The sequence below is a fragment of the Ictidomys tridecemlineatus genome, chromosome 7 (genome assembly GCF_052094955.1).
Source record: "Ictidomys tridecemlineatus isolate mIctTri1 chromosome 7, mIctTri1.hap1, whole genome shotgun sequence".
Lineage (NCBI taxonomy): Eukaryota > Metazoa > Chordata > Mammalia > Rodentia > Sciuridae > Ictidomys > Ictidomys tridecemlineatus.
This window is the reverse complement of record NC_135483.1, coordinates 4,955,959-4,981,922: the sequence shown is the minus strand read 5'-3', so window position 1 is coordinate 4,981,922 and position 25,964 is coordinate 4,955,959. Positions and strand designations below refer to the sequence as shown.

At 48.7% G+C, this 25,964-nt stretch overlaps 1 protein-coding gene across 3 annotated transcripts in view; it reads right to left on the bottom strand.

The window, feature by feature from the left end:
• Positions 1-25,964, bottom strand: part of Fam135b (family with sequence similarity 135 member B) — a 301,016-nt gene that overhangs the window by 28,197 nt on the left and 246,855 nt on the right. For all 3 annotated transcript variants that reach the window (XM_078016660.1, XM_005316131.4, XM_078016661.1), the window contains exons 8-12: positions 23,885-24,038; positions 21,137-21,186; positions 12,193-12,348; positions 11,270-11,343; positions 3,391-3,545 (exon numbers count right to left, since the gene is read on the bottom strand). In XM_078016660.1, coding sequence (XP_077872786.1) covers positions 3,391-3,545; positions 11,270-11,343; positions 12,193-12,348; positions 21,137-21,186; positions 23,885-24,038 — 589 coding nt within the window. The remainder of the gene's footprint in view (positions 1-3,390; positions 3,546-11,269; positions 11,344-12,192; positions 12,349-21,136; positions 21,187-23,884; positions 24,039-25,964) is intronic.

Here is a 25,964-nt window from a genome sequence, read left to right as displayed (position 1 = left end):
GAAACTAGAACAGAAATATAGTGACAATGATACTATGCTCATCGATTGTAATGGCTTCAAACAAATCACCTCAGGGTCATTGGGTACCACGAATGGAACAGATATGCCCAGTGTGAGAAATCCCTGGATACACAACTGGCTAGGGAGAGGGGACTGGGCATCTGTTTAAAGAGTGAGTTCCTTGCTTCTGAAACTGCAGGGACTGCAGCAAAGCTGTGGGGATAGTGAACGGATGTTTGGTCTCTAGGGAAGGGGAGGAGGAGGGCCATGCAAGCAGAGCACGTGGAATCAGGGCACTGAAACTCTCTGCATGATACTGTCATGGTGGACACGTGGCCTTAAACATTTATCCAAACCCAGAGAAAATCCCAGAGTGACCTGGTATCCAGTGACTCCCGGTAATAATGCTGAGCTAGTGTAGTGTCCTGACTCCAACTAGTGTTCTGCTGACAGGGAGGTGCTATGTACCTACAGGGCAGGGGACGCATGGGGTATCTTTATACCTTTTCCTTCATCCTTCTGTGGCTGGGAACCTAAAATTACTACAAAATGAGTTGTTAATTAAAAAAGGAAATGAAAGCAAACAGAACTGAATGTGGTCAGTATTCTGGGGAATGCAATTGACCTGTTCAGAAAAGGAGGTAAGTCACCCTGGTCAGGGGACATCATGGGCAGAGGTTTTGTGGGCTGCAGTCTGGCTGGACCTGAGGAGCTACTGTGTGTTGGAGCCAAGATGAAGAGAAAAGGGGGACTGGGTTGAGGCAGGTGGAGAGGACCTGCAAGGTGATCAACTCGCATGCCCAGCATGGACACGGAATCAGACTTGACTTCACAGGTTGTAGATTCTTGGAATAAAAAGTGTTTCTCAGATTTGTCACGGATTAATTAAGACTGGATACAGGAGGTTCAGGAAATGGGTTGCAAAGATGGCAACAATGTGGCTTCGCGCTTACAATTCACCCAGAAAAGGAGAGGGCAAAGGGTTCTAATTCCATGAGAATGGATTTAGAATCAGACACCAACAAATGAGAGTAGAAACTTGAATTCGTCTTCACTCTGGGCCTGCCACTTTTTAAAAACTGTCTTGTGGATGGATCTGCCCATTGTTCACAGTAACACTGGAGTACAATCACTACCCCATTCCCCAAGTTCATGCAGGTAACTTCGTTGGGGAAAAGACTCGATTCAGACAGTCTGTGCAACTCTTGAGGCTTTGAGCAAACCATTCAATGGCCTTGAGCAGGGGACTAGGAGGGCAGTGGGGGACAACAGATAGTAAGGACAGATTTGCTGAGTGTGTGGTACCCAGAAGAGAGGCAAGCCATGATGCTGTGGGAAACCATGAGCCAATGCCATTATTTTAACATGGAAATGAAACTCTTTAATTCCCTTTTCACACTACACCCAAAGGATGACTGCAGATGTGTCTGGCAATCTCAGGACAAGGAATAAATAACAAGGCCCCCAAGTTCTAGAGGAAAGAGGAAGTAGTTCTTTGTGCTGAAGTTTTGTGAAGGAACAAGAAGGCCAAGCCCAGCCTTGGGTTTTGCATGGGGACAGAGGCTGGCCGACTGGTATAGGGGATGGGTGTCCATCAATTTGAGGTCGTGTGGAAAGAAGCTCTGGGAGACAGCTGAGTGCAGGGTACCTGCCTGTGGTCCTTCTAGGAAGATGAGATGAGTGTGATGGAGCCGGCCTCAGGCACTTTAGAGAAACTACAAAGACACGCTGGTCCTAAGGTAGCACATAGGTGTGGACAATGGACAGCTTAGAGGGACCTGCACGGGGAGATGCTCCTAGATATTCTCCCCCAGCCAGGTCTTGTGGCTGTTTAAGGCTCAAGGGTGCTGATAGGCGAGATGGAGGGAGACGATGGGTGGCCAAGGAAACCCCAAAAGACTGAGGTTGACTTTCCAGCCATGCTGCAGGATGGAGGCTAGGAGAGAAAGCAAAGCTGATTTGTAGAAAATAAAGATATGTGATAAATGGCACATGTGAGCTGAGGGACTGAGATTTATAATCACTAGGAAATGGATTAGTATGTGTAGGAAAAAAGACTGGGAGACGAATCACAATGAACCCTGAAAATGTTGATGTCAGAACCTCAGATGATGAGTGCTTACTTCTTTTCTCATTTAACTTCAAAGTTTCTATAGATAATGTAACAATAAGGAGGATGAACGTGCATAAATACACACACACACACAGGTACATACACATCAGTGTAGATACACTTGTGTAAATGTTTCCAGTTCCAGCCTGGTGTGCATTTCAGTTGCCATACACCTGGGTAACACTAGATGTCACAGTACAACTGAGAATCAGATTTATGTACTTGTAAGGTAGCACTGTCCTTAGAAGTCACCTAGATTTATAGACATCCAACAAGTCTCAGATTGTAGCACCTGTGAAATTTAGCCCCTTTGCCCTTCATGTAAATTCTGAGCCTAATAACAACTCTGCAGGGGAGATTGCAAGGCAGGACATGAGCTTTGGAATCCAGGGAGCGGGTTTGAATGTTGACTTAAAGCCACATGGTCTTTAAAAGATGCTCATAGTCCTCCTGCCTCATTTTTTGTCCTTAAATAGAGTCCCCAAGGTCATTTACAGGATTAAGGAGATAGAGCCCTGAAACCTGAGCATAAGATGGGCCTGGCAGTTCTGGGACCTTGAAGGGATTGCAAGTCTATTAGCTTTGGGGATCTCCATTCAGGGCTGAGGGAGGGGTCAGAGAACAGACATTCACTGTGCTACCCAGGTGCACCCCCCACCTCCACTTTTCCCCATTGATGTGTGAGTTCATTGACAAACTTCCTCACCAGCCAATCTGGACACACACATACCAAAAATGAGGACAACATATTTTCTCTTCTTTCTGCTATGAGTGGTTAATTCATGGATCTGTCTCATTAGTCATGCTGCCTAAGGATACGGACTCATGAGTCTTGAGTGCTTTGCCTGACTCATGGCATGAAGCAGGCATTGCTGAGAATTTGAACCCAAAGCCATTAAAGTTCGATCAAAAGTGTCTTTATGTTTAAATTGCACATTTGAAGTAAGAAAGGGCCTTCCTGTATTTCCAAGTCACACTGGTGTGTGCACAGCAGAGTGGAGGGATTCTTGTTCTGTGGGTGAAGATAGACACTAGGTTAAACTCTTCCCCAGAGAACTGTGGAGAGAGTTTTTACTGGAATTGCTCCTTTGTTAGATTGATTTATCAGTGTTCCTGAAATAAAGTCATGTCGATTAGTTCCACTTTAATTCTGTTCCCCTGGAGGAGCTGAACAAGCCCTGTGTTAACTCGGCCCCACTGCTGTTGGGATAGAAACAGAGAGGCCGCCAGGACCCCATGGAAAGCCTTGAGTCTTTCCAGGACAACAGAAGACAAACCTGTCGCAGGGCAGTCCACATATCTGTCCTCAAAGATGACTGGCAGGGTGTTCCAGTCACCATCGATGTCCAGGCACTCTGCGGGCAGCGGGGGCATGCTGGTGAGGTACTCCGAGTTCCGGATGTCCAGAGACAGCTGGCTGTGCATCTGTATGCTGAGGAGCACAGGGAAGCACAGGGTGAGCATCCAAGGTGCACTGGAAGCTTTGGAAGAGCTGTGGCACCCCTAATCCCAGGGACTTTCAGAAGAAGAGCTGCGGTGGACTCTGGCCATCAACGGTCTTCCTTTCTTCCCTCCCGCCTATTCAGCCCCCAGAACCATAGTCTGCTTTGTTTGGGAACTGGTCCAGGTGCTGGGGTTAGAGGTCATGAACAGTAGGATTAGGTGAAACACAGAGGTCTATCACGGGCCATTTTGGGGATGTCTTGAAGACCACGCTGGAGGGGTGCTGGCTGAGTTTCTGAATGGCCAGTGAGCTCCAGTTAGTGCCCTGGAGGGAAACCTTTATCCTTGCTTCTCTACCTTGTGCCACTTTGAATCTGAGCCATACTGTGGTATGTTTCCCTGGAAGACCATCCAAAATAGCTTTTTATCGATTACTATGTGTATACTGGCATCCTTGACTAGGATGTAAGTTTCCCTAGTCAGGAGCCCTATTTTTTTCATTCCTCTATGTAGGATTTTAAAATGCTCATATTTTTTCATGACACAAACATCCTTCCACCAATAGAAATTATTATTAATAATTAATCATTTTTTTAAAATTAAAATGCTAGGATGTTACAAAATATTCATCCCCTTCTCCTTAAGTCCCTGGGGGAAGAGAGAATGTTTATTTTTTTCTCATGAAAGGAAAAGATTAAAGTTTCACTATTTTTTTCCATAACAACTCAATCTCTTTTCCGTGAGAGAACAGGGGGTCCTCAAGGGATTGGTGAGCTTGGGAGCAGGGCCTGCATTGCTCCTTGTTGTCTGTGACTCTCTTTGAAGCAGCCTGAACCCAGGAAGCCCCCATCTGGTTTGCAGATGTGCAGAACATCGGCCTGTAGACCCGCTGTATAGCTGTGCAGCTCTGCCTAGGCCCAAAGCAGCTTCTCTAACCTGCGCTTTCACTGGCGGGCACAGTGAGATGAACACACACACACACACACCCCTAGTGTACAGATACGTCAAATAACACATATTATCCGTGCACAGTGAATATTAATTAATACACACATCAGTTTAAGAAATATCAAATATGTGCATTCTATTTTCTTCTTACTTTTCAATTGGATTTTTACCCACAAAAGTAAAGGAGGGAATTTTTTTTCTCTTCCTCAAAGCCCTGAAGGCTGCTGTAACTTCCTAACTCTTTAAATATTTAACACTTTAAATATTCTTCTCTTAATATTTAGATGGGATTTTTTTTAGCCACCCCTGTGCTTTGCAACACCATCTAAATCTGGAACCTCTAGCCAGTTTTTAATTTATGAAGACATAGATTGGGCACCAGGGCACTCGCGATGACGAGGACCACTGGGGCTGGACGTGCATCTAGGTCTGCAGCTCATGGTCATGAAGAAAGTAAGAGCTGAAGCCAGCGACCACAGCACAGCAGCACAGGTGAGGGCTGCCTGCTCTGAGCCACGTGGAGCAGACGCCAGCTCCTGTGGGAGGGAATGCTGCTTCTTGAGTGTGGGGCTTGTGGATGTGACCAAGTGCCTAAAGCAATGCTCAGCAACACTGCACAAGAGAGTCAGTGCACTCTCTGACCACAGGCTCTGAGAAGTGTCTCAGCCCAGATGGTGTGTGCTATCTTCAGGCTCAGCCACAGGTGAGCTCGGGGGAGCTGCCCTGCCCTCCTCGGTCTTGGTGCTCAGCATGAAAACTCCCTGGAGGGACTGGCAGGACAGTAGTAGCGTGCTGAAGGGACTATGGCTTTGTCATCCTCTTTATCAAGATTGGTTTGAAGAGGTGCATAAGGGTGTCCTGCTGAAAAATGGTGGACTGGTGATGATTGTTTTGGGGTGCCAGCTTGACAGAATCAAGAATACCCAGAGAGCTGGTAAAGCACACTTATGCTTTTGTTGGGGGGGGTGGGGCGAGGGTTATGAGGGACTGAACTCAAGGACACTCAACTACTGAGCCACATCACCAGCCCTATTTTATATTTTATTTAGAGACAGGGTCTGCCTCGCTTTGCTAAGGCTGGATTTGAACTTGCAATCCTCCTGTCTCAGCCACCTGAGCCACTGAGATTACAACCAGGTGTGTGTGTGAGGGTATTTCCAGAGGAGATTGGCATGTGAGCTGGTGACCTGAGAGGGGAAGATCCACGCTCAACTTAGATGGCAGCCATCCAGTTAGCTGGGGGCTTGAATAGAGCACAAAGTCAGAGGGAAAGGTCTTGCCTTCTTTTCTGGAAGCACGATGCTCTCTATCCTCTTGCCCTTGGACATCAGAGCCATAAGTTCTCCCAATGTTCGACTCACACCAGCAGCCCCGACTCTCCAGTCTTGGGACTGGAACTGAGAATTACACCACGGGTTTCCCTGGGGCCTGAGATTCTCAGACATGGGCTGAGCCTTGCTCACACCGTCCCTGGTCCTCCAGTTTGCACAGGGACTACGGTGGCACTTCTTAGCCTCCAAATGGAGCCACTCAATTCCACTAGCAAACCCCTTTCTCTACACCTCTCTATGTATGCACCCCTCTTTTCCGTCTCTCTGGAGACCCCTGACTCCCTTAGGAATTACTTGACTGCAGCCAACGGGAGAGAAGCCTTCCCAGCATGGCCTCTCACTCCTCCACAGTGTCCACCAAACACGGAGCCCTGCCCTTGCCCCCACCTCCAAACCCAAGCACTTCTGATGCCCCTGCCCTGATCTATTTTTCAAAAGACCCTCACCTTCTAACATACTATATAATCCGTGGATTTATAATGTTACTGTTGAATTCTTATCTCCTAACATGAGTGTCTGTTTTGTTCACGGAGGCATCCCGAGTGCTTTGAGCAATGCCTCCATACAGTGAGCAATCAAAAGTACCTGTGAGAAACTTCTCAAAAGGAGAAACGCAAAGGCCAACAAATATGTGAAAAAATGATCAACATCATTATCAATCAGGGAAGTGCAATTCAGAACTACAATAAGATTTCATCTCTCTCCAGTCAGAATGGCAACGATAAAGAATACAAACAATAATAAATGCTAGTGAGGTTATGGGGGAAAAGGTGCCCTTGCACATTGTTAGTGGGGCTGGAGACTAGTACATTGCTCTGGAAAACACCATGGAGATTCCTCAAAAGACTAGGGATGGAGCCACCACCATATGACCCAGCTATCCCACTCCTTGCTATTTTTTCCCAAAAGATCTAAAACTGACATACTACAGTAATATAGCCACCTCATTGTTTATAACAGCATGATTCACAATAGCTCAATTATTTAATCAACTCAGAATCCAATCAATGGATGAATGGATAAAGAAATGTATATATATATATATAAACACACAATGGAGTTCTACTCAGCCATAAAAAAGAATGAAATTATGGCATTTGCTGATAAATGTATGAAAATGGAGAATATCATGCTAAATGAAAAAAGCTAATCTCAGAAAATCAAAGGTCAAATCATTTTTCACATATGCATAAACTAGAGTAAAATAAAGGAAAGGGGGAGGAAGGATAAGAAAACATAAAGATAAAGGGAATATCAGTAGTGCACAAGAAGGAGATCAAAAGACAGAGTGGAGGGTTGGGTAAGGGGAGGCAACACAGAATGAATTCTTTTTTCCACACTTTTTAAAAAATTATATCTTAATTATTTATTTTTGTATATGTGGTGCTGAGGATTGAACCCAGTGCCTCACACATGCTAGGCAATGCTCTAACACTGAGCCGCAACCCCAGCCCAGAATGAATTATTAAAAAATCATGTTATATGCATATGTAAATTTAGGACAGAGAAATTCATATATATGAATAGGTGGAAAGAATCAATCAAATACAAGTTAATAGACGAGTGAAAGGAAGTCTAGTAGAGTAGAAGAAGGAGAATAGGGAAGGGGAGGAAGAATGGGAGGGAAAAGGGGGGATCATGAACTGAAATCAGTTTTCACGTATGTATGAGTTTGTTGGGATGAACCCCACTACTATGCAGAACTACAAAGCTCTAATTTTTTTTAAAAAAGTATGTACTGAATGAGTTAGTTAATCAACAAGGTATATGCAAGGAAACTGGAGGGCCACATATTCCCAGACCCTCTCTAGAGACCTGCAGGGATGCTGGGAAGCAGCAGCAAAGGAGTTTGGAGACAGAGGGTGAAGTCCCCTCCCTCCACGTCTCTGCCACATACCCACTGTGGAAGCCACAGTGGAAGAAACCAACTTGGAATGAGCCCTGCTGGGCTTGGCCTTGCCCTCCTGTGTGTGAGCACACAGACTCTGCACATGGCCGGCGCTCAGATCCTGGTCCCTTTTTCCCTGTTTGACACTCAGGGCCACTGGGCATGCAAGTCCATCTGTCTGTGTGGTGCCAGGGGCACCCACATGTTGTGCACTCAGCAGGTACCCCTGGGTTTCCCTCTGGCCATGCGGAGCAGCAAGCAGGGAGGAGTCCCGTGGACGATGGTCTGGGGCATTGCCTACCCATGTCAGCACAGGTTTGCCCTCACTCCAGCTGTACAGCCCAGGCCTACAGATACTTCTGCTTTAGAAGCTGAAAGCCCCTCTTTTGATTTATTTCTTTAGGGAAGAGGCTCGATACCATCCATAGGATCCATGGGACAGGGGCTAGAAGTATGGCCTCTGGCCTCCAACACAGCCCCATTTCTGTCTCTTTTGCTATATGCTCTACAATAAATCACTTCCCCTCTCTCAGCCCAGGTTTCTTCTTCATAGAAGAATAGTGTGAACTTCATAGGCAAATAAGAACATTGAACAAGCCAAGGCATGGAAAAACACCTGGACAGCTTCTTACTAGAAAAATATCAACAGTTGTGAACAACTGAAGGCAGGCAAAAACCTGTGGAGTTTGACCCTGTTGCATGGATGTTTAGTAACACAATACAGAGGTACAGGTATAGACACAGAGCATGTAAAAGTCAAAGGCATATCTCAATGATCATATTACAGCAGTTGATATACCAGTGTAGGTCTCCCTGTGCCTCGTCGTTTCTGTTCACATTTGGTCATAAACAAAGTTCCCGTAGCACCAACTTCCTGTGTGAAAAGCACTGGGGAGACTTTGGTGGTACAGAGAGGAGGGCCAGGAAGCCCACACTTGCTAGGTCTCATCCTCATCTGCTCTTGAACATACCTTCGAGACCACAACCTGGGGCCAGAGGTCTTCCTCTCCATGGCACCCGGGAAAGCTGTGCACACTCAAGAGTGTGGCACGGAACAAAGGGTTTCCACAAGCACTCCAAGCTGCTGCTACCCTTTCCATCTCGTCCTGTCCTATCCTAGCCTATCTCGCAAGTGCTGCTCCCAGCCCATCTTGTAAGTGCTGCTCCCAGCCCACCCAGTTCACCTCACCGTGCGTTAAGCGGTGGCGGACCTCCTGTTGGAGAAATACAATCTAGTGTGTGCTTCAACAATAAAGGGCTCACTGGGTAGCCTGGCATTTCCACACGTCTGCCCTGATTCTGGAGCACAGTTCAGCCTCCTATGTCAACAGGATAGCCTCCCCAAGGCTCCGTCCTCTTCCCAGACCCACCCTCCATGGGAGCCCACCCTTCTCATGCATAGTTCCTGGCTCTCCGGTCTCTGTGCACTACCTCTTCCAAACCTCACCCCTGCTCACAGGACCCTGGGCCTTTTCTCTGCGATTTTCTCCATCTGCAATGAACTCTCCCTCTCTGTTCTACAGTTTTACCCTGGAGGGCCTAGCTAAAAGTTTCTTTCCTTCTGAGCAGGAGCCCTTCCTAGTCTCTGCCTTATGTTAATGTCTACTCCTAAATGAATCCTTAAAAACTGCTCTACTTGACAGCTACATTACAGGACCAAGATATCTGCAGGGCCCAGTTTTGTACCTGGTTCTCTTCCCTAATGCCAGCTTCCTAGGAAGACCTTCTCTGACAGCTCCTTAAACTAGTCTCATCTGTTCCCCTCACACTGAGAACTATTTCACCAGGCACATCACCATTGGGCAGATCATATTTATCATGTGCCTTCCACCGCTAAAATACAAGCCCCGTGAAGTAAGGAATTTGTTTCTGGTTCACTGATAGAGTAGCCAAGAGTTGAAACGGTGTCTGATATGTGCTCCCTGATAAATAGTTGTTTCTTGAAAGAAGGAATCTCCTTTTTTTATGTCTAAGAAACCAGGTAAGAAAGATTCGGTAACTAGTGGGATGCCTGCCACAAGTATTGTAAGTTGCAAAATCAGTATTTTAAGTCGTGTAATGAAATTTGAAATGCTGAGGTCCATAGTCATTTGCAGGTAAAAAAGCAGAAATTACTCTAGGTCCTCCTTATCCCCTGGCCTTCAAGGCCCCACGCGGTCTGTTCCTCCTGTCGCTCTGAGTTTCCCTGCTCTTCCCTGCTCTTGCACTCCATTCTAACTGCACTGATCTTGTTGCTGCTTTTCAAAGATGTTCTGTTTTTATCTCACCAGCCCAAACTTTTCCCACGTCACTGCATGTCCTGCTGTAACCCCAGCCTGCGTTCAAATGTCACATCTGCAGAAAGACTTTTTCTTGTCCTTTGGGGAGGAGCAGGGTCTGAAACTCAAGCTGTCATCCCACTAGTTTCTGAATCTTTGCCCTTTGCACAAGAGGCTGCCATTCAAGCTGGGCTGTTTGAGGGGAGGAGTCCTGGCCTGTGTCTGTCACCTCCGCTAGTGGGCATTCCTGGAGCCCACCTGAGGCTAACCTCCTTGACTCTGGGAGACCATTTCCTGCAGCCAATCTGATTTATAATTTTGTGCTGTGGCCCCCAAAGCTATGTTTACCCTTGTCAGACTAGCTCTTCTGAAGCTAGTTTTGGAAAGTATCTTCTCCCAGTTCTAGCTGGAGCCTGGATTGAGGGAACAAATTAATGGCTGAGTGGAAGACTCTCAGGATCTCTAGACAAGCGGATTCAACATGCAGCTGTGTTTTCTAGGAGCCCCAGCTCACTTCCAGAACCCACGAGGCAAACTGTAAATGTCACCATACTTTGCAAATATAAGGAAGCCCGAGGAGAAAACAAGCTTATAGAAGGGTGTGAGAGCTCTCCACGTCCCTCCCGTGCAAAGCAGAACGTCAAGCTCTGCTCCTGGTGGATTCACTTGGCATTCCCAACATGGCTTCACCCACCTTTACATTTTGAAGTGAAGTGTTGTTCAGAATCAACAGGAGAAGTGGATGTGTGTAGCGAAAGCCAAAAGACCCTGGAGGGATCTCTGCCCCTCTTCACCAGGGCGTCCCTGTGGGACAATGGCCTCATCGCCCATGAACCCTCTGACTTTCTTGAGTACTAGAAGGTGGCAAACTGAGAAATTTACAAGTCTTCCTAATTAGGGAGCTCAGCCTTAACTACTATGCTAAATGCATTTTTTAGTTACTGCAGCATCTAGAGCAGATTGTGTGTTTTCTGACGTAGCCTATGGCCACACCACCTGCTTCGACTTCATTCTGCAGGATTCAGCACAGATGTCTTGCAGGACTTGGGAGTCTTGATTCTGTCTCTAGAAGCATAATGACTCTCAACAAAGGAAACCTCAGCTTGCTGACCTCTCCCACTGGGCCCTGTCTAAATCTTTCGCTTGCCTGGCGCTTCAGACTGGAGGTGCAGAGGTGAGGAGATCCAGAAAGCGAAAGGGCAGCTTGAACAAAGAAAAGAGGTGGCCTGTCCTGGGAGTGGGGGAGACGACTTTATTCAGCAGAGTAGGCATGCGGCTCATTACTTACAGATTTTCCTGAAACGTCAAGACAGCAAGTTTTTGGTGCTCCATATAAAAAAAGGCCTCAGAAAACCTTCGGACCTGAGGAATAAAACAGAGTAAATGGCTCACTTCTTTAGGTGGCTGTGTCTCTCTGTTTAGAATTGAGGGTCGTCATGGAAATAAGTGTTATGCACTAAGAGAAGGAAAGCTTGTCCTTCACCCAGAGGTCTGAATCAAAGCTCTTAGCCCAGCCCTGGTTTATAGACACAGTTTAGTATATGTTGATGAATCTGTTCTTACATTGCTTTTTATCATTTTTATATGTAGGTTTTATTCCTCCTACTGGAATATGAGATCCTTGCAAACAGTCACCATAAATAAATGCAGAATAAACAGAATTTCCAAATCCAGCCTTGTGAGTGTGCTTGCTAAGCATCTGGTGAATCTAATCCTCAGATATTTGCTCTACTTGCTCTAAATGAGAAGACCAATGTCTTTCACTATGCATTAGTACCGACCCATATGTGCCCAAGCTTGTGGCCAAAAATATACTAAGAGCAATGCCTTCCCTTCCAAATTACTTTTTCAAATGTTGCTGTTTTGATTGTTTATTTGAAGTGCCCTGGATCTAACCAAGGGCCTTGCTCATATGATGCTAGTACTCTACCACTCATCTCTATTCCCAGCCCCTCAAATACTTTTTAAAAGTACTTGGAGTACCCCTACGATAAGGGTAAGGGTGGTGTTTTATGAAGGATGGAGCAAAGGCTTGTATGGCTAACCAAGCTCCTGACGTCACACTGCTTGTTCAGGGTGGGGCCAGGATCAGTGCTCCAAACGAGAGCTGGGAACAGTCTCAATTCTTACTCAGTTGAGTGAACTGACACTTGTCACACTTCCTCAGGACACTAAGTGCATGTAGGAAGTTTATGCCATGAGACAATTTACCCTCAGGCTGTGGTGCTCCTGGGTGAGATAGGTAGTCACTTGGGAGTGGAGTGTCACCGTATCCAGGAACTGTGTCCACAGAGCCATCAGGTGGGAAGCCAGCCAGGCAAGATCCTTACTGATCTGCTCAGCTATCTTCTCTGGATTGTTCAGCATCTGGAGGCAAAAAATGCAGTGGTCAGGCCCCCGCTCCCTGGGCTCCTGCCATCTCCACTGACTCCTATGCCCTTGGGGAACATCTGCACATCGGTGGGATGACATTAAACCATCCTGAGACTCTCGGGATCACCTATCAAGTCACTTTGGAGGCGGGGCTTCAATAGTCATGGTGGTGATAAATCATTTGTAGTCCCTGTCGACAAACAACATCCAGGCCTAGTCTCACATGAGAGATCACCAACGGCCTAGCTCAGTCTCTCCCTGCTTTGTCTTGTCTTTGTGTCTATTTTAAGCCCAACCTAATCCTGGATTTCTGGAAATGTCTTGCACCTTTGATGTTTTCCCTTTGCCCTGGGGTCCAATGGCTTCTTCTTTCAATTTGTCTACTCAACCCTTTCCACAGTTTATGCTGCCCATCGGTGCCCAGATCCAGTGACTTCTCCTCTGTGAACCTTGGCTTCACAACCATGTGGCTGAAAACCCTCCATTCCCATCCTCCCAACCCCCCACCCCCGGCACTGCAGGTCCTCACACGCACTCCACTCTGTCCTGAGATTCTGAACTCAGAATCGTAGTCATGATGGCTTCCACTCATTAATACCCAGCGTTTGGCAGGTAGAGGGCTGGGTATTTTGCATAGGTTTCCCATGTAGTCCCCACAGTTACTCTGTGGTGGAGGCATCCTAAACCTTCTTCTACAAAAATCTAAAATGAGAGTGAATAAGTAGCGAGAGTACACACGTCCACACCAAGCTGGGATTGAACTGAAGAACTGTGGGGCCACAAAGCCACATCCCCACACCACAGTACAAGAGTAGAGACCTCCAGAGAGAAGAGAGTCCATGATCTCAGAGCACTTAACCAGCTGGGAGAACTGCACGTGGCGGGGCCTCCCTAGCCCTGGCCTACCACCATCCTTCTACCATCTCCCACATTCCTTACGGAGGGTTTCAAGCTGCTTTTAAAGCTAGGAGTTGGACTAGAGTGGGCCCAGAGCCTTTTGGGAAGACCCCAGGAATAGAAATACTTTGGATCGCTGTCACTTGATATGGGATAGCCATCTTCCAAGAAGCATGCTGGTTGGAGAATTCAAATAAATTCTGGAGAAGTGAGAAGAGAGACGGTGTCTTTGAGGAGTGTGAGGCAGCCAGTCCTCAAATCCTGACACCAATCTCTAGGCTTAATCATTTAGACAGCAAGCATGTGAGGGCATCGTGTGTGTCTGAAGCCCATGTGTTGAATAAGCACAGACACAGGACGAGTTGGAGAGGGCCTCTGCCTCACTCAGTAGTGGAGATAGGGATGTGGGTGAGCAAAAAAGAGTGCTGTGGCACTCTCTACCACACACAATAACCTGGGCACACAGCCACAGCACTTCCAAACCCTGCTTCTCTCATCTATCCTGTGCCTCAATTTCCTTTAAGGGCACGCATGGTAATTGACTCCATTTGAATGCAGTGATACATGGGAGGATCTAAGTCCAGTGCCTGAATCACCGACAGCCCTTGGACTGAAGGCTCATGCTAGGCGAAGGCAGAGCAGGTGGCATGAGGAGTCTAATAGTAAGAAAAAGAGGAAAAGAGAAGTTTGATGCACAGTAACACTCTAAATTTTGAATATTATTACTTTTCAATTAATGATTAGTTTCTAAACACAAGATCTTATTTAAAAATACTACTCAGAGCTGCTTCTTCCAAGAGGCAAGGTCAGTATTTGGTGACCACTGCTGGCTGTGTGGCATACACCATGGTCAAGAGACGGAAGACCAAGGTCAGGTGGGGGGGGGGGCTCTGGGGAAAACGCAGCCACTGAAAATCCTCCAGGTGGAGAGCGTGGCTTTGGATGGACTAGAAGTCGCTCAGATTTGGATTCTCCAACCAGCATGACTACTGATGACAGCCAAACTCCTGTGTCAACACTTGGCACCATTTGCCCCTGACAACAATCCCCACCTGATCATGGGCCCTCCCCTCCTGGCCTGAGCATGCCCATTGCTCCAGCCACTGGGCCTGCCCACCAGCACCAGGTCGAGCTGCACCCTCTCTCTGGAGTGCCTCCCCTCTCCCCTTCCATCTTCTTTCTTCTCCTCTCCACCTTGGCCTTGTCTATTCTCTCCAGGGAATCTTGACGGAGACAGTTCTGTGTCCCCTCGTTTCTGCTGTCTCCTTTGAAACTCCACCGTGCTCCAAGTGTAAGACTGACCACCCGCTTCATAAGGGACACCCATCTCCCATGCCACCTCCAGCCACATGTGGCCTGTTTTACCTCCAACATGCCCTCTGGTCTGCATTCTGAGCTCTGGCCCTCATTGTTTCTACTGCCCAGCACACTGGCTGATGATAGTGTGAACTTAGCAGCCTGGATTGACTATGTAGGTGACCTGGCATGGGTGGGAGGTGCCCTGTGCCTCAGTCACACAGACTAGCCTTCCTGGGCTGCTTCTTCTGTCCCCCACCCATGACAGTGCCCCTGTACCACCATGGTATGGGCAAACGCTGCATGAACTCTGAGCTCAGCCACCACAATGAAAAATGGAAAAAAAAGGATAAGCTATTAATGAAATGTACCTTTGGGAGAATTATTTTTCCCCAGTTGGTTATAGAAAGGATTTAAGGTAAGGTTTAAAAAGCTTCTAATTAAGCCACAGGAGGACTTTCCAAGCTCACAGACACCTGGGCCTGAAGCACAGATGACAGGGGTGGAGGGCCCTCCTGTCACCAGCAGGCGATCCCAGCCCCGTCTGCATGGGTGAAGCTCCCTGAGAAGAGGCTCAGCCTCCCACCCTCCTCATCTGGGCTCTGCCCATGAGCTTCTCTCTACTCCCCTGCTTTATGATTTGGGGTAGGGGACACAGCATGTGTAGTACTCTGCCTAAGCTGGTACCTGTGTGGCCCGTGCGGTCCAGCTCCTGGATCTGCTGCTCACCATGTCATACTACCCCCCATACAGCCCTCCAGGTCCCAGGCAGATCCCCTGGTCACTCCCTCCTTCTGTCCACAGGATGTCAGCATGCTCCTGTGCCTGCTCAGCCCTCCACTGACACTGCACTTCAGTGTGTATCTACAGAAGTCAGGAGGGCCCTCCTGCAACCTGTCTTGCCAGACTCTGGAAACCCTTGGATCCCCAGAAGTGTGCAGCCGTGAACTCTCTGAATACCCACTGCCTTGGCCTCTTTCCACAGCAATATGCAGTGGTGGTTTTACCAGCCCTCCCACCCCCACACCCACTTGACTCAACACCAGGGGCATGTGAAGGGAGAAAGCTCTTCTCTTAGGGAGACTTTCATCCCATCCGTCTGAGGGATTAACGTAAGATCAGGATGGCAATTAATTTGGGGGCTATCGTCTTTCTAACTGGAAAATCATAAGTGCCTTGTATGTTTTGGTATGAAAGGATTCAGTGCCTTCACAGCTTGGTGGAGGGGAGAAAAGTAACACAAATCATGATACCAAGAAGTAGTTGGAATAGAGCCCAGCGCCAAGAGACACTAGCCCATGGGGGACTCTTGGATCCCAGGATCTCAGATGGTTCCCGGAAAAGTGAGCAGCTGGCTTGGGTCTGGCAGATGGGGATTGTGTCAGGAATAAAACAGGGTGACATGGGACAGCCCAAGCAGAGGTGAGAGCACATAGTGGCGCTGGGTTGCAGAGCCCAGTTTCTCAGCCCTGGAGGAGCTCAGGGCTGAGGAACAGGTGAGGGGGCATCATGTGCCCTGGCATTGACTTCCATGCTAAGCAGTCAGATCCTCATGTGGTGGGTGACCAGCAACCACGAGGGCTTTCAGTCAGCATAGTGAGATCTGGGGCTGGGCAGGTGTCCATGCACATGGACTGACCCTCTGTGATTTCTGCATGGAGATGCTGTGTGGAGCCAGGGCTGAGTCCCATGAGGTCCCCACCACACAGGGACTCTTGGTCACCAAGAGGCCTTGGAAACAGCTATCTTCCCATGTGGTGAGGTCTGTGACTCTGCATTCTAGAGGAAGGGCCCTGGGAAGTCAAGCTGGGCATTACTGTCCCCAGGAGAGATGCTCTGGAATGCAGTCCAGGGCTGCAGAGCTGGACAACATGCTGTAGGGAGGAGCCAGACTGAGATGATCAGAGCCTGTGCTTGGCCTCGTGGAGTGGCAGAGGGAAGGAGCAGATAGCTAAGGCCTAGTGCTCTCCACACAGGGCAGCCCCCAACTCTCCCACCCCCAAGGCCTTTTAAAGTGGACAACCTCTTCTTAAGGAAACTTGTTAAAGAACCTCCTGCTCTACCCCAGGCCAAATGAACTAGAATCTACATTTTAATGGACCCCCAGGTAATTCATAAGCACATTAAAATTAGAACATTCTAGAACAGAGGGAGAAATGGATGCTGTTACTCAAACCAGTTGCCTCTGGCTGAGCTCTGTGCCCCTGGCTGCCCCAAGCAAGTTCTAAGCCATCCAAGCTGAGTTGCCCTGCAGAATTAGCACACTAAGTAGGAGGGGAGCCTATAGCATATAGGTGCTCTGTGACAGCACACAGCAGGTACTCAATGTGCACCAATTACATTCTTTGGTTTGTTATTGGAAAGTAAATGGAATGTGGTCTGGGGCCCTCTTGTGTACCACTGTGCCTCCTTGAGCTTGATGTTAGCTCCTCCAGAGCAGGGACTTGAGAAACTGGGTATTGTTGACCTCCTGGAGGATACTTCCAGGCTTAAATGAAACAAGTTATTTGAAAACCCTCTGGCAGGTGGACTAGTCAAAACAAAGAAGCACACAAAATAAATAACAACAAAAAACCATGCCAAGGGGCTGCCCCAAGCAGCCACCAACTGCTCACAGTTGCCAGCTGAGCTTCTTTCCCAGGTCCCACTGGGAAGTGCAGCTCTGGGAAAGACTATTAGACACCTCAGCATCTCCTGTAAGTTCTGGGGGTCAAGAAGGGAACCATCTTTTGTATTCAGAAAATCCTGTTGCTGTATTAAAGAACAACCAAACAAACAAAAAGTGTCACTTCTTAGTAGCTCCCCAGCAAGTTTCTGAATGTTTGCTGTCCAAAGCACGTGGCTGAGTGTGGACAGAGCCATCCCTCTGCAGACAGCACATCTCCTTCCTGACCAGCGCTCAGCAAGGACCGTCACGGCCTGCTCCAGCCCATCTTTCCAGCTCGGCTCTACAGCAGGGCTTCAGGAACACAGCGCTGCAGCCATGCTGGCCCCTCTCCCATGGTGCTCCAGTCCTGGTGCCCTGGGCCTCACGGGGCTGTTCCTCTGCTGGAATGCCCCTCCCTCCCTGATGCACTCCCTCCTGCTCCCTGGCAACAGCCCCTATGGAGCATCCCCACCTCCCCAGAGAGAACCAGGCCCTCCCCTCCTCCTGGCCCACCACCCTGCCTCACACTCTGTGGTTCTAGTGTGGCCACCTCAGGAGATTCTGCTGTCTGTGGAAACAAATCTGGTTTTCAGTAGGCTGCAATTCCCAATGTCCTCTTCTACTTATTCCTAGCAGATATCCAAGTGGCTGGTGCACAGCAGATGCTTAGTAAAACTTCATGATTTGCTGAAGCACAGAGGCACCCACACTCCACTGCTGCAGAGACCTAGCTTTCCAATCCTCTGGAGTCCCCGGAAGCCTCCACTCCACCAGTGGCAGGCCATCCAGATGGAAACCTTCACTGCTGTTTGTCATGGGCCACAAGGTGGCGATGTTCTGTCTCTAAACAGCTCTGCAGACTGTGAGCTTAATGGGGGGGGGGGGCTTCTGGGGAAGTGGGGTGCTGCTTCTATTCCAACCACAGGCCAGCCCTTCAGCAAACCAAGGAGCAGACTGATGGCCAGCACATCACCCTTTCCACCTTTGTCACCAAGCCACTCCCTACAGCAGTTGCATAATAAAATTTTCAACAAAATTTGGTTATAAAATAAAGTTGTGGCAACAGGGACCATAGGAACCCAAGAGGCAGCATCCCTGCAGTCTGGGACACTGCAGAAAGGAGGAGGCAGCAGTCGGCCTTTTGTGAAATACGCTTGATAAATGAACCAGAGCAGGCAGCAGATGAGGAACTTCAGCAGGAGGCGGGGCCAGGCTCAGACCCTAGGAGGCTCACCCCTCTGACTCACACACCTTAAGGAAGACCTGCTCCTCTGTGTCCATTTAGCATGAAATAAACGTGGACCTGTGAGCACTCCCCCCAGAGCCCAGGGCTGCTGCGGGCACAGTGCGCAGAGACCCGTGGGCAGAGAGCCAGCCTCCCTCTGGGTCGGGCCTTTGCTATTCCTTTGTTTTAACTTCACCACCCCAACACCCTCTCCTGCCCCAGCTGCTCTCTGTTTGTGATTCTGTGAGATGCAGCTAGGTCTCCTTCCTGGCACCCAGTTTCTAAAGCCCTTGGAATTCCCAGAGCTTAGATGCATCTTTTCTTATTCTACGTCCCCTTCCCCCAGATTGAGTCTGTGCTGATGTGGAGACCCTCGACAGACCCCTAGACAGCCTCAGGGAGAGGCTGGCTGTCTGAAAGACCAAGGAGGTCAGGAGGTTGGGACTTTCTCTCCAGGCCTCTGGGGAAGGGAGAGGAGCTGGGCATCTTGTGGAGGGCCAGTGGTCACCTTGGCCGTGGGGCTATGCACTGGAGCGCCGTAGAAACCTTAAATGATGGGGCCTGGCAGCTTCTAGGTTGGTGAGTATACCCAACTGAAGTGCCACCTTTGGGATGCCCTTGCAGGTCTTGCCCTGTGTCTATGTATTCACCTGGCAGTTTGTCTGCATCCTTTCTGACATGCTTTATAACAAAGTGGACAGCCCACATCTGGCTAGGGTCAGAGAAAGGACAGTGTGTGTGAGGTACCACCTGATGGCAAAGTGTTTTGTGCTGGAGACGACTCTTCAGTGTCCCTTTGCCCACATAGCCCCCTAAGGACGTGAATCCTCCTTCCTGGCTCCCTGTGACCTAGAGATTTGTCCAGGCACCCTGGTGCAGAGGGCACCCAGGCCTCTTGGTCACTTGCCTGGGCTCCCTCCCCAAAGCCTCAGTCATGGCACGTGGCCCGTTCCCAGGCCCTTCTGACTGTTCTAGCAGCATAGCCTTGCGCCAGGCCCTCCTACCTCTGGGGTCCATGGGCTGCACTGCTGCAAAACCACAAGGCTCAAAGCCAGGATCCAAAACAGCTTCCTCTCTGGGGTCCACTAGGGCCTACCTCCTCCTGAGGAAACTTAGTGACACCGTCCACCTGAGGTCCCACAACCAGGTAGAGTACCTGTGTCCTCATCTCCTGCCAGGCTCATGGCGTAGTAGGCAAGATGACAAGTACAGAAGTAATGGCTTTGGGCAGTGCTGTATGCCAGGCTCTGTCCTCCACAATGCAGCCAGGTGACCTCATTTAATCCCCATAGAACAAGTGCATCGCACACAGGGAAACAGCCATCAAGAGGGGAAAAGACCTGCCCAATGCTTGTCCCGAGGTGGAGGACCACACCCTTTATTAGGACAGAGGGCCTCTGCCCTTTACTCACCCGAGGCACATGACCCAGGACCGATGGGTCTGCAGATTGAAAGGCAAATGTGCCAAGTCCTGGCTCCTTCTGCAGAGGAGCCAAGGGTCCCAGGAAGCTGCATGAACCACTCTAGGACCAGCCTCTCCCAGGTGCCAGGAGTCCTCCGAGCAGTGAACAATGGTGGCCCAAGAGTACACAAGCCACTTTCCTAAGCTGTGTGCTCCAGGAGGGAACGGGTTGCCACTGAGAGCCCATCCACTGAATATAACAGGATTGCCTATAGAACTGTTCAGTTGAATAAATGAACAAATGCACACAAGGCACATAAAATACAGACTTGGTAACTTGCGAGTGTGCCCTACACTAATTGGCTAAGACAAAAAGATGTCATCAGTAAAATCCTGATGGGAAGACCAAGCACCACGAAAGTCCTGGTTGGCCTTCCCCTCTGCCTGACTCGTGGGCTTCCTTCCAGCCCCAACCTGGGATCTCACTTAGGGGGCCATGCAATGCCCCAGGAGGTGGAAGTGTCCCAGAGACTGAACCACACCGTCGTGTGCATCGCCAGGTTTGTTAAAGACATGCTCTTAATGCACACAGCCTCACAAAACCGCAACAGAGTCCCCAGGACAAAGTTCATATCCATTTTTTGTTTCCTCTTGTAAGGGATGTGAGCCATTCTCTTTCCCTGAAGTTTAAAAGCCAGAGGGAGAATACCTTCTTTAGACACCGGCGGGAAGCCTGCGGTGGCCTGCTAGGCGCACTTCCTTCCAGCTCCTTGCTTCGGAAGTCGCCCAGCTGAGCAGGGAAGGAGTGGACTGGCTGACTGCCCACAGCTCACAGCCCGAGCAGGGATGCCTGGAGGGGATCTTTCAGGAATTTGGAGTAACCTCATCTAGCTCAAATGGGCTGAAGGAGCTGACCCCTCCACTGGGCCTGCACAAGTGTCCCATGGGCGTCCTCTTGATGGCAGGGGTCCCAGTTCCACCTACACATCATGCAGAGGCTGCTGGTTTCTGGACATGCTTCCTGTGAAGACCATGACCACCTGCTACTTCACTTTTGCTGACCTCCAATCACCTTTCCCACACCTCAGACCACCCTGCTTCTTTGCCCCATAAAGATACCTGAACCCCATTCTTAGGGAGGCAGATTTGAGGCTCCTCCTCCATCTCCATGGCATTGGCACCTGTGAGCTAACTTTCTCTTTTGTAAACCTGGTAGCTTCCATGACAGGCTTAAAGCCCTGTGGGCAGAGCAGGCCTGATTCGGTAACGTGACCACTTCTTTCCATCAGACCCACAGGGTCAGCCCTCTAGTTACCTGGAGCTCTGAGCATAGCTGGGCGAGCGTTTCTTCAACAGCAAGGGCCTCTAGGAAGAAAGAAGCAAATATCATACAGTTAAACAAACATGCACGAAAATGAAGATGCTGCCAATTAAAAGAAGAACAAGTTTCAAGTTCTCATTAAAGTCACAGGAACAAACACAACTGATGAAGGCTCCTCTCCGTGCATTCCTAACCAGCTGGAGGCACCGTGCTTACAGACAGAATAGACCTGACTTGGAACCAAGGGCTAAGCCCTAGGTAAAGACCAAAGTCCTCTCATCAATGCATTTACATAAAAGTAGATCCTCCTCAACTGTATAGAGCGTTTTTTTTGGGTCAAAGTGATTTTTTTTTTCTTTAGGTACTGGAGATTGAACCCAGGGGCACTTAACCACTGAGCCACAAACCCAGCCCTGTTTTGTATTTTATTAGAGTCAGAGGGTTGCCAAGTTGCTTAGGGACTCACTAAGTCCCTAAGGCTAACATGGAATCAAGATGCTCCTGCCTCAGCCTCCAGAGCTGCTGGGATTGCTGGCATGTGCCAGCAATCTACACCCAGAGTGATTCCATTTTTATTTCCACTTTTTGAGGCACATGGATTCATACAACACAGATATATCTTTCCAAGACATAAAGAGCATGGATTTGTATCTCCATCTCAACGCATGAAAGATCAGAAGCCTAGAGAAGTGGGGTGGCAGATCTGAGTCCTCTGCAGGCTCCAGGGACTAGGACACTAATGAACACCTAACTTTCCATGCCAACATGGTCCCTGCAATGCCACCGTGGCAGCATGGACCAGTGGTGCAGCTCTCAGGGATACAGTGTTCATGGTTGTTACTTTTTGGAGTTATTCCCTAGTTTCTCGGTGCCATCTGCACGTGGCTGTGGTAGATGCACTGTTTCCCAGGTGAGTGTGAGCAATCCCTTAGCACCTTGGGCTCCTTCCTGCGATACAAGTAGCACAAACCTCTCCACCTGACTGCTGACCTCAGGTCTGCAAGGTCCCCAACCCAAGGCAAAACAGAGCTTTGTCATTGCTGAGAGCCATAGCCAAGTAGGAATGACGCATGGCATTTTGGTTTGAAAGGTGACCCTGCTCAGGGATTAGGGCGGCTCCAGGTTTAGGATGGATCCTGCTGGGAATAGGGCGGCTCCAGGATTAGGGCATATCCTGCTGCCTCAGGAGCCCGCTCCTTTAGAGTTCCCGTGCAGTTTTCTGCGCAGGGTTCTGAGAGAATTGGTAGGCAGAGCCCGGTGGAGGGAGTGTATTTTCCCAGAATGTACATGCACAGTGCCGGTGAGAGTTTGGGAATAAAGAGTTGCTGTTGGAATCTACAAGGCTTTTGTGGTGGCTCGGTGATTTTGTGCCCAGACAGACTGTGGCATGTCATATTGGTTTTGTCTGCATCCCCAGTGCCTAGCACAACTCCCACACACAGTAGGTGCTATGTGTCAATACAAATATGATGAGTTGGTATAAAGAAACTTGGTTCCTTTGGATTAAAAGAAAATGCTACATCAGAAAGCCAAATGCAGCTGAATAATATCCATTTTCTCTCTGAGTGATGTGAATTGCACCGATTCTCTGCATGTCTTTATGGCATGCATAAGATTGACACCTGAAAAACATTTCAAAGATTGCCTGATTCAAAGAGTAGTGCTTGAGCACAGGATTTGACTGGGGTGTCAGAGCTGATAGGGATGGATGGCAAGAGGCTTCGGCATTCAATCCTAATTCCACAACTCCATATGTTCTCCTTCAGGCCCAGTGTCGGGGGAGTGGATAAGGGATCTGAGGAGCGACTGCTCTCAAAGATCTCAAGGTGCTAGGGAATGGAAACATGCAAATACATCATTACACCATGTGTCCATTGCCATGATGGACACTGGGTAAGACGTGGACACCACCTCTGCCATGGTTTTTGTAGCAGTTGATTTCCAGGGGTGTAGATGGGGAAGTTAAGGTCTCCGACACTAGAACAGGTGTTAACCCTGAATTTCAAGTTAAGGACTCCTCAGACGCTGCTCTAGAGACCTATGAGCAGAACTGCAACACAAGCCCTACTGTAACTGGGGATGACATAGGACCTTCCAGAGGTCAGCACAGGGACTCGGAGCCTTGCCATGGTTCTGTCACACATAGGGCTGTGCAACCCTGCCCCTCTACCACTCTGTGCCATCATCTGTCAATCAAGAGGGATTTAGGCTTAATAATCTCTATGATGTCTAGCCTTCAGAAAATCCATGTGCAAGAATCTATTTGTTTCAAGACAGCTAAATCTGATAGACACTAGTAGGTTTCTGTAATCATCCAGATTAATTATAAGTATTTAATATTTACGTATTCAAACATGAATGGGTGTATGCGGCTGTGCATATCATTCTTTCCTATGGACATGTAGCTCTTTATTAGGATTGTTTTCCACTCTGAAGCTGCAATTCTGTAATTACTGCATAGTTAAGGAAAGGCTCTAAACCCGCCTTCTCCCCTAGAAGGCAGCATGACATAATGTACCAAGCAGGTATGACTACGTGCTCTGGTTTGGTGGATAAGTGAATGAGTGGATGAGCATAGTCTTAGCACTAATACCTAGACTTACACATTGCCCTTTGAATACTGCCTCCCTCTAGAATGGGGTAGGGCACACTAACCCTCCCTGAACAACAGACGTTACCATGACACCCTATCTCCAGCCCAGTGACCAACGGGCAACATTAGCTTCTGGGCTTTTTCCTTACCCAGCTCCATGTGCGGCAGCTCTGGGATGTCCCTCATGATGAGTAGGAAGTAGAGGCGGAGGCCCCGGTAGGCTTGTAGGAGCAAGAGACACAGGTCGCGGTGCCACTTGTGGGCATGCTGCATGCAGTTCTCTGAGGGGACATAGAAGCTTCCCTGTGGGTGGAACAGAAACAAAGCTAGGAATGTCATGCCTGGGCTAGTAGCACAGGGCTCCTCCCCTCCACCTGCTGTGTCAACCATCAAGGACTGTGTGGAAGAGAGAGACCTGAGTTCCCGTGTCGTCTTTGTCCCTCCATATGGGAAAAATAATGAAATCCAAAATACTCTTGTTTTGCCATGTTCAAATTAAAATGATAATAATAATGATGATGATGATGATGATGATGATGATGATTGTGGCGGTGGTGGTGATGATGGTGATAATGGTGGTGATGATGGTGATATGGTATTGATGATGATGGTGGTGATAATAATGGTGATGGTAATAATGGTGTTGATGGTGATGATGGTGGAGGCATTGATGGAGATATGGTGTTGATGATGATGGTGTTGAATGATGAAGATGGTAATGATGGTGATGCTAATGGTGATAGTGATAATGATGTTGATGGCGTTGATGGTGATGATGGTGGAGGTGTTGATGGTGATATGTGTTGATGATGATGGTGGTGATTGCTGAAGGTGGTGATGATAATTTTGATGGAGATGATGGTGGTGGTGTTGATGATTGTGATGATGGTGGTGATGATGGTGAATGATGCTGGCAATGGTGGTGGTAATGGTGACATTGTGTTGATGATGGTGATGATTAATGAAAAAGGTGACTGGTGACAATGTTGATGATGATGGTGATGGCAAAGATGCCCTGACATGGCAGGTTTGTGAAACTGAGTGGGGCCCACTGAAGGTCCCCTTCCACTGACTGTGCCAGGGTCCATACTAAGAAGAGGCAGGGACAAAGGTAGGCAGGCCTATTGGCACAGAGTGATAAAAAGAATTTGAACAACCCTCCTGGCAGTCGGAGGAGTAGCAGCTACGCTTAAAAGGAGGGAAACTGTCTTGTAAGAAGAGTGAGGTGCTGAGGAGTTGCCTCACCTGGGTGGAACACGCCCCTTGGAGAGCTCTGGATGTGGGCATGCGTGTCAGGTGTTCTGTGTTACATATTTAGTTGGTGGACATGGAATAGATTATACTGATAGAATTACAAAGTGTTTTGTCAAATGAGAAAATGATGCTTACATCCACAAAGAACCTGGAGACCTAGACGTGACAAAAAGGAAGAAATGGGACAATTTTGACTCTTTTTTTTTTCCTTTGGTACTAGGGATTGAACTCAGGGGCACTTGACCACTGACCTCATCCCCAGCACCCTCCTTTTTAAAAATTTTATTTAGAGACAGGGTCTCACTGAGTTGCTTAGCATCTTGCTTTTGCTGAGGCTGGCTTTGAACTCGTGATCTTCCTGCCTCAGCCTCCTGAGCCTCGGGGACACCTGTGACTTTCTTGTCAACCCAAGAGACAAGGACATCCTGAGGTCAATGTTGGAGAGATTGTTCTGAGAGCAGAGAAAGGAGTTCCACGGGGAAGTGCTCAGATGGGGAGCAGGGAAGCTACTGGACAGAGGGCTGGAAGATGGTGGAGTAGGGACCTGCTGTCCCCCTATTGCCCACATGGCCGGGGTGGGAGGAGTCAATGTCTCTGTGTGCTGTTGAACAGCTGGGCAATTGGTGGGTCTACTCTCCCGGCTCTGAGCCTTGGTCTACATGGTGGGTGACTCTGGCAGCCTCGTGCCCCCGTGTTTCTCCTTTTCCCTTGCTGCCACCTGAGAGGGCATAACTGGCCCAGTGGGGACAGAACAGGTCTGAGGAGGCCAACGGCCATCCGCACTTCATCTGAGCTCCCAGTTGTGAGCAGGCGATGATGGGACTAATGACACACTTGGTCCCCACTGTCTTGATGACTGGGTAACATGGGCTGCCAGGCAATAGGCATCAGACCAGATAAAAATCTCAGGAATGTCATCACCTGGTTCTAAGACAGAGAGGTCACCCGGTGTGCTTTCAGGGGCACTAAATGGGA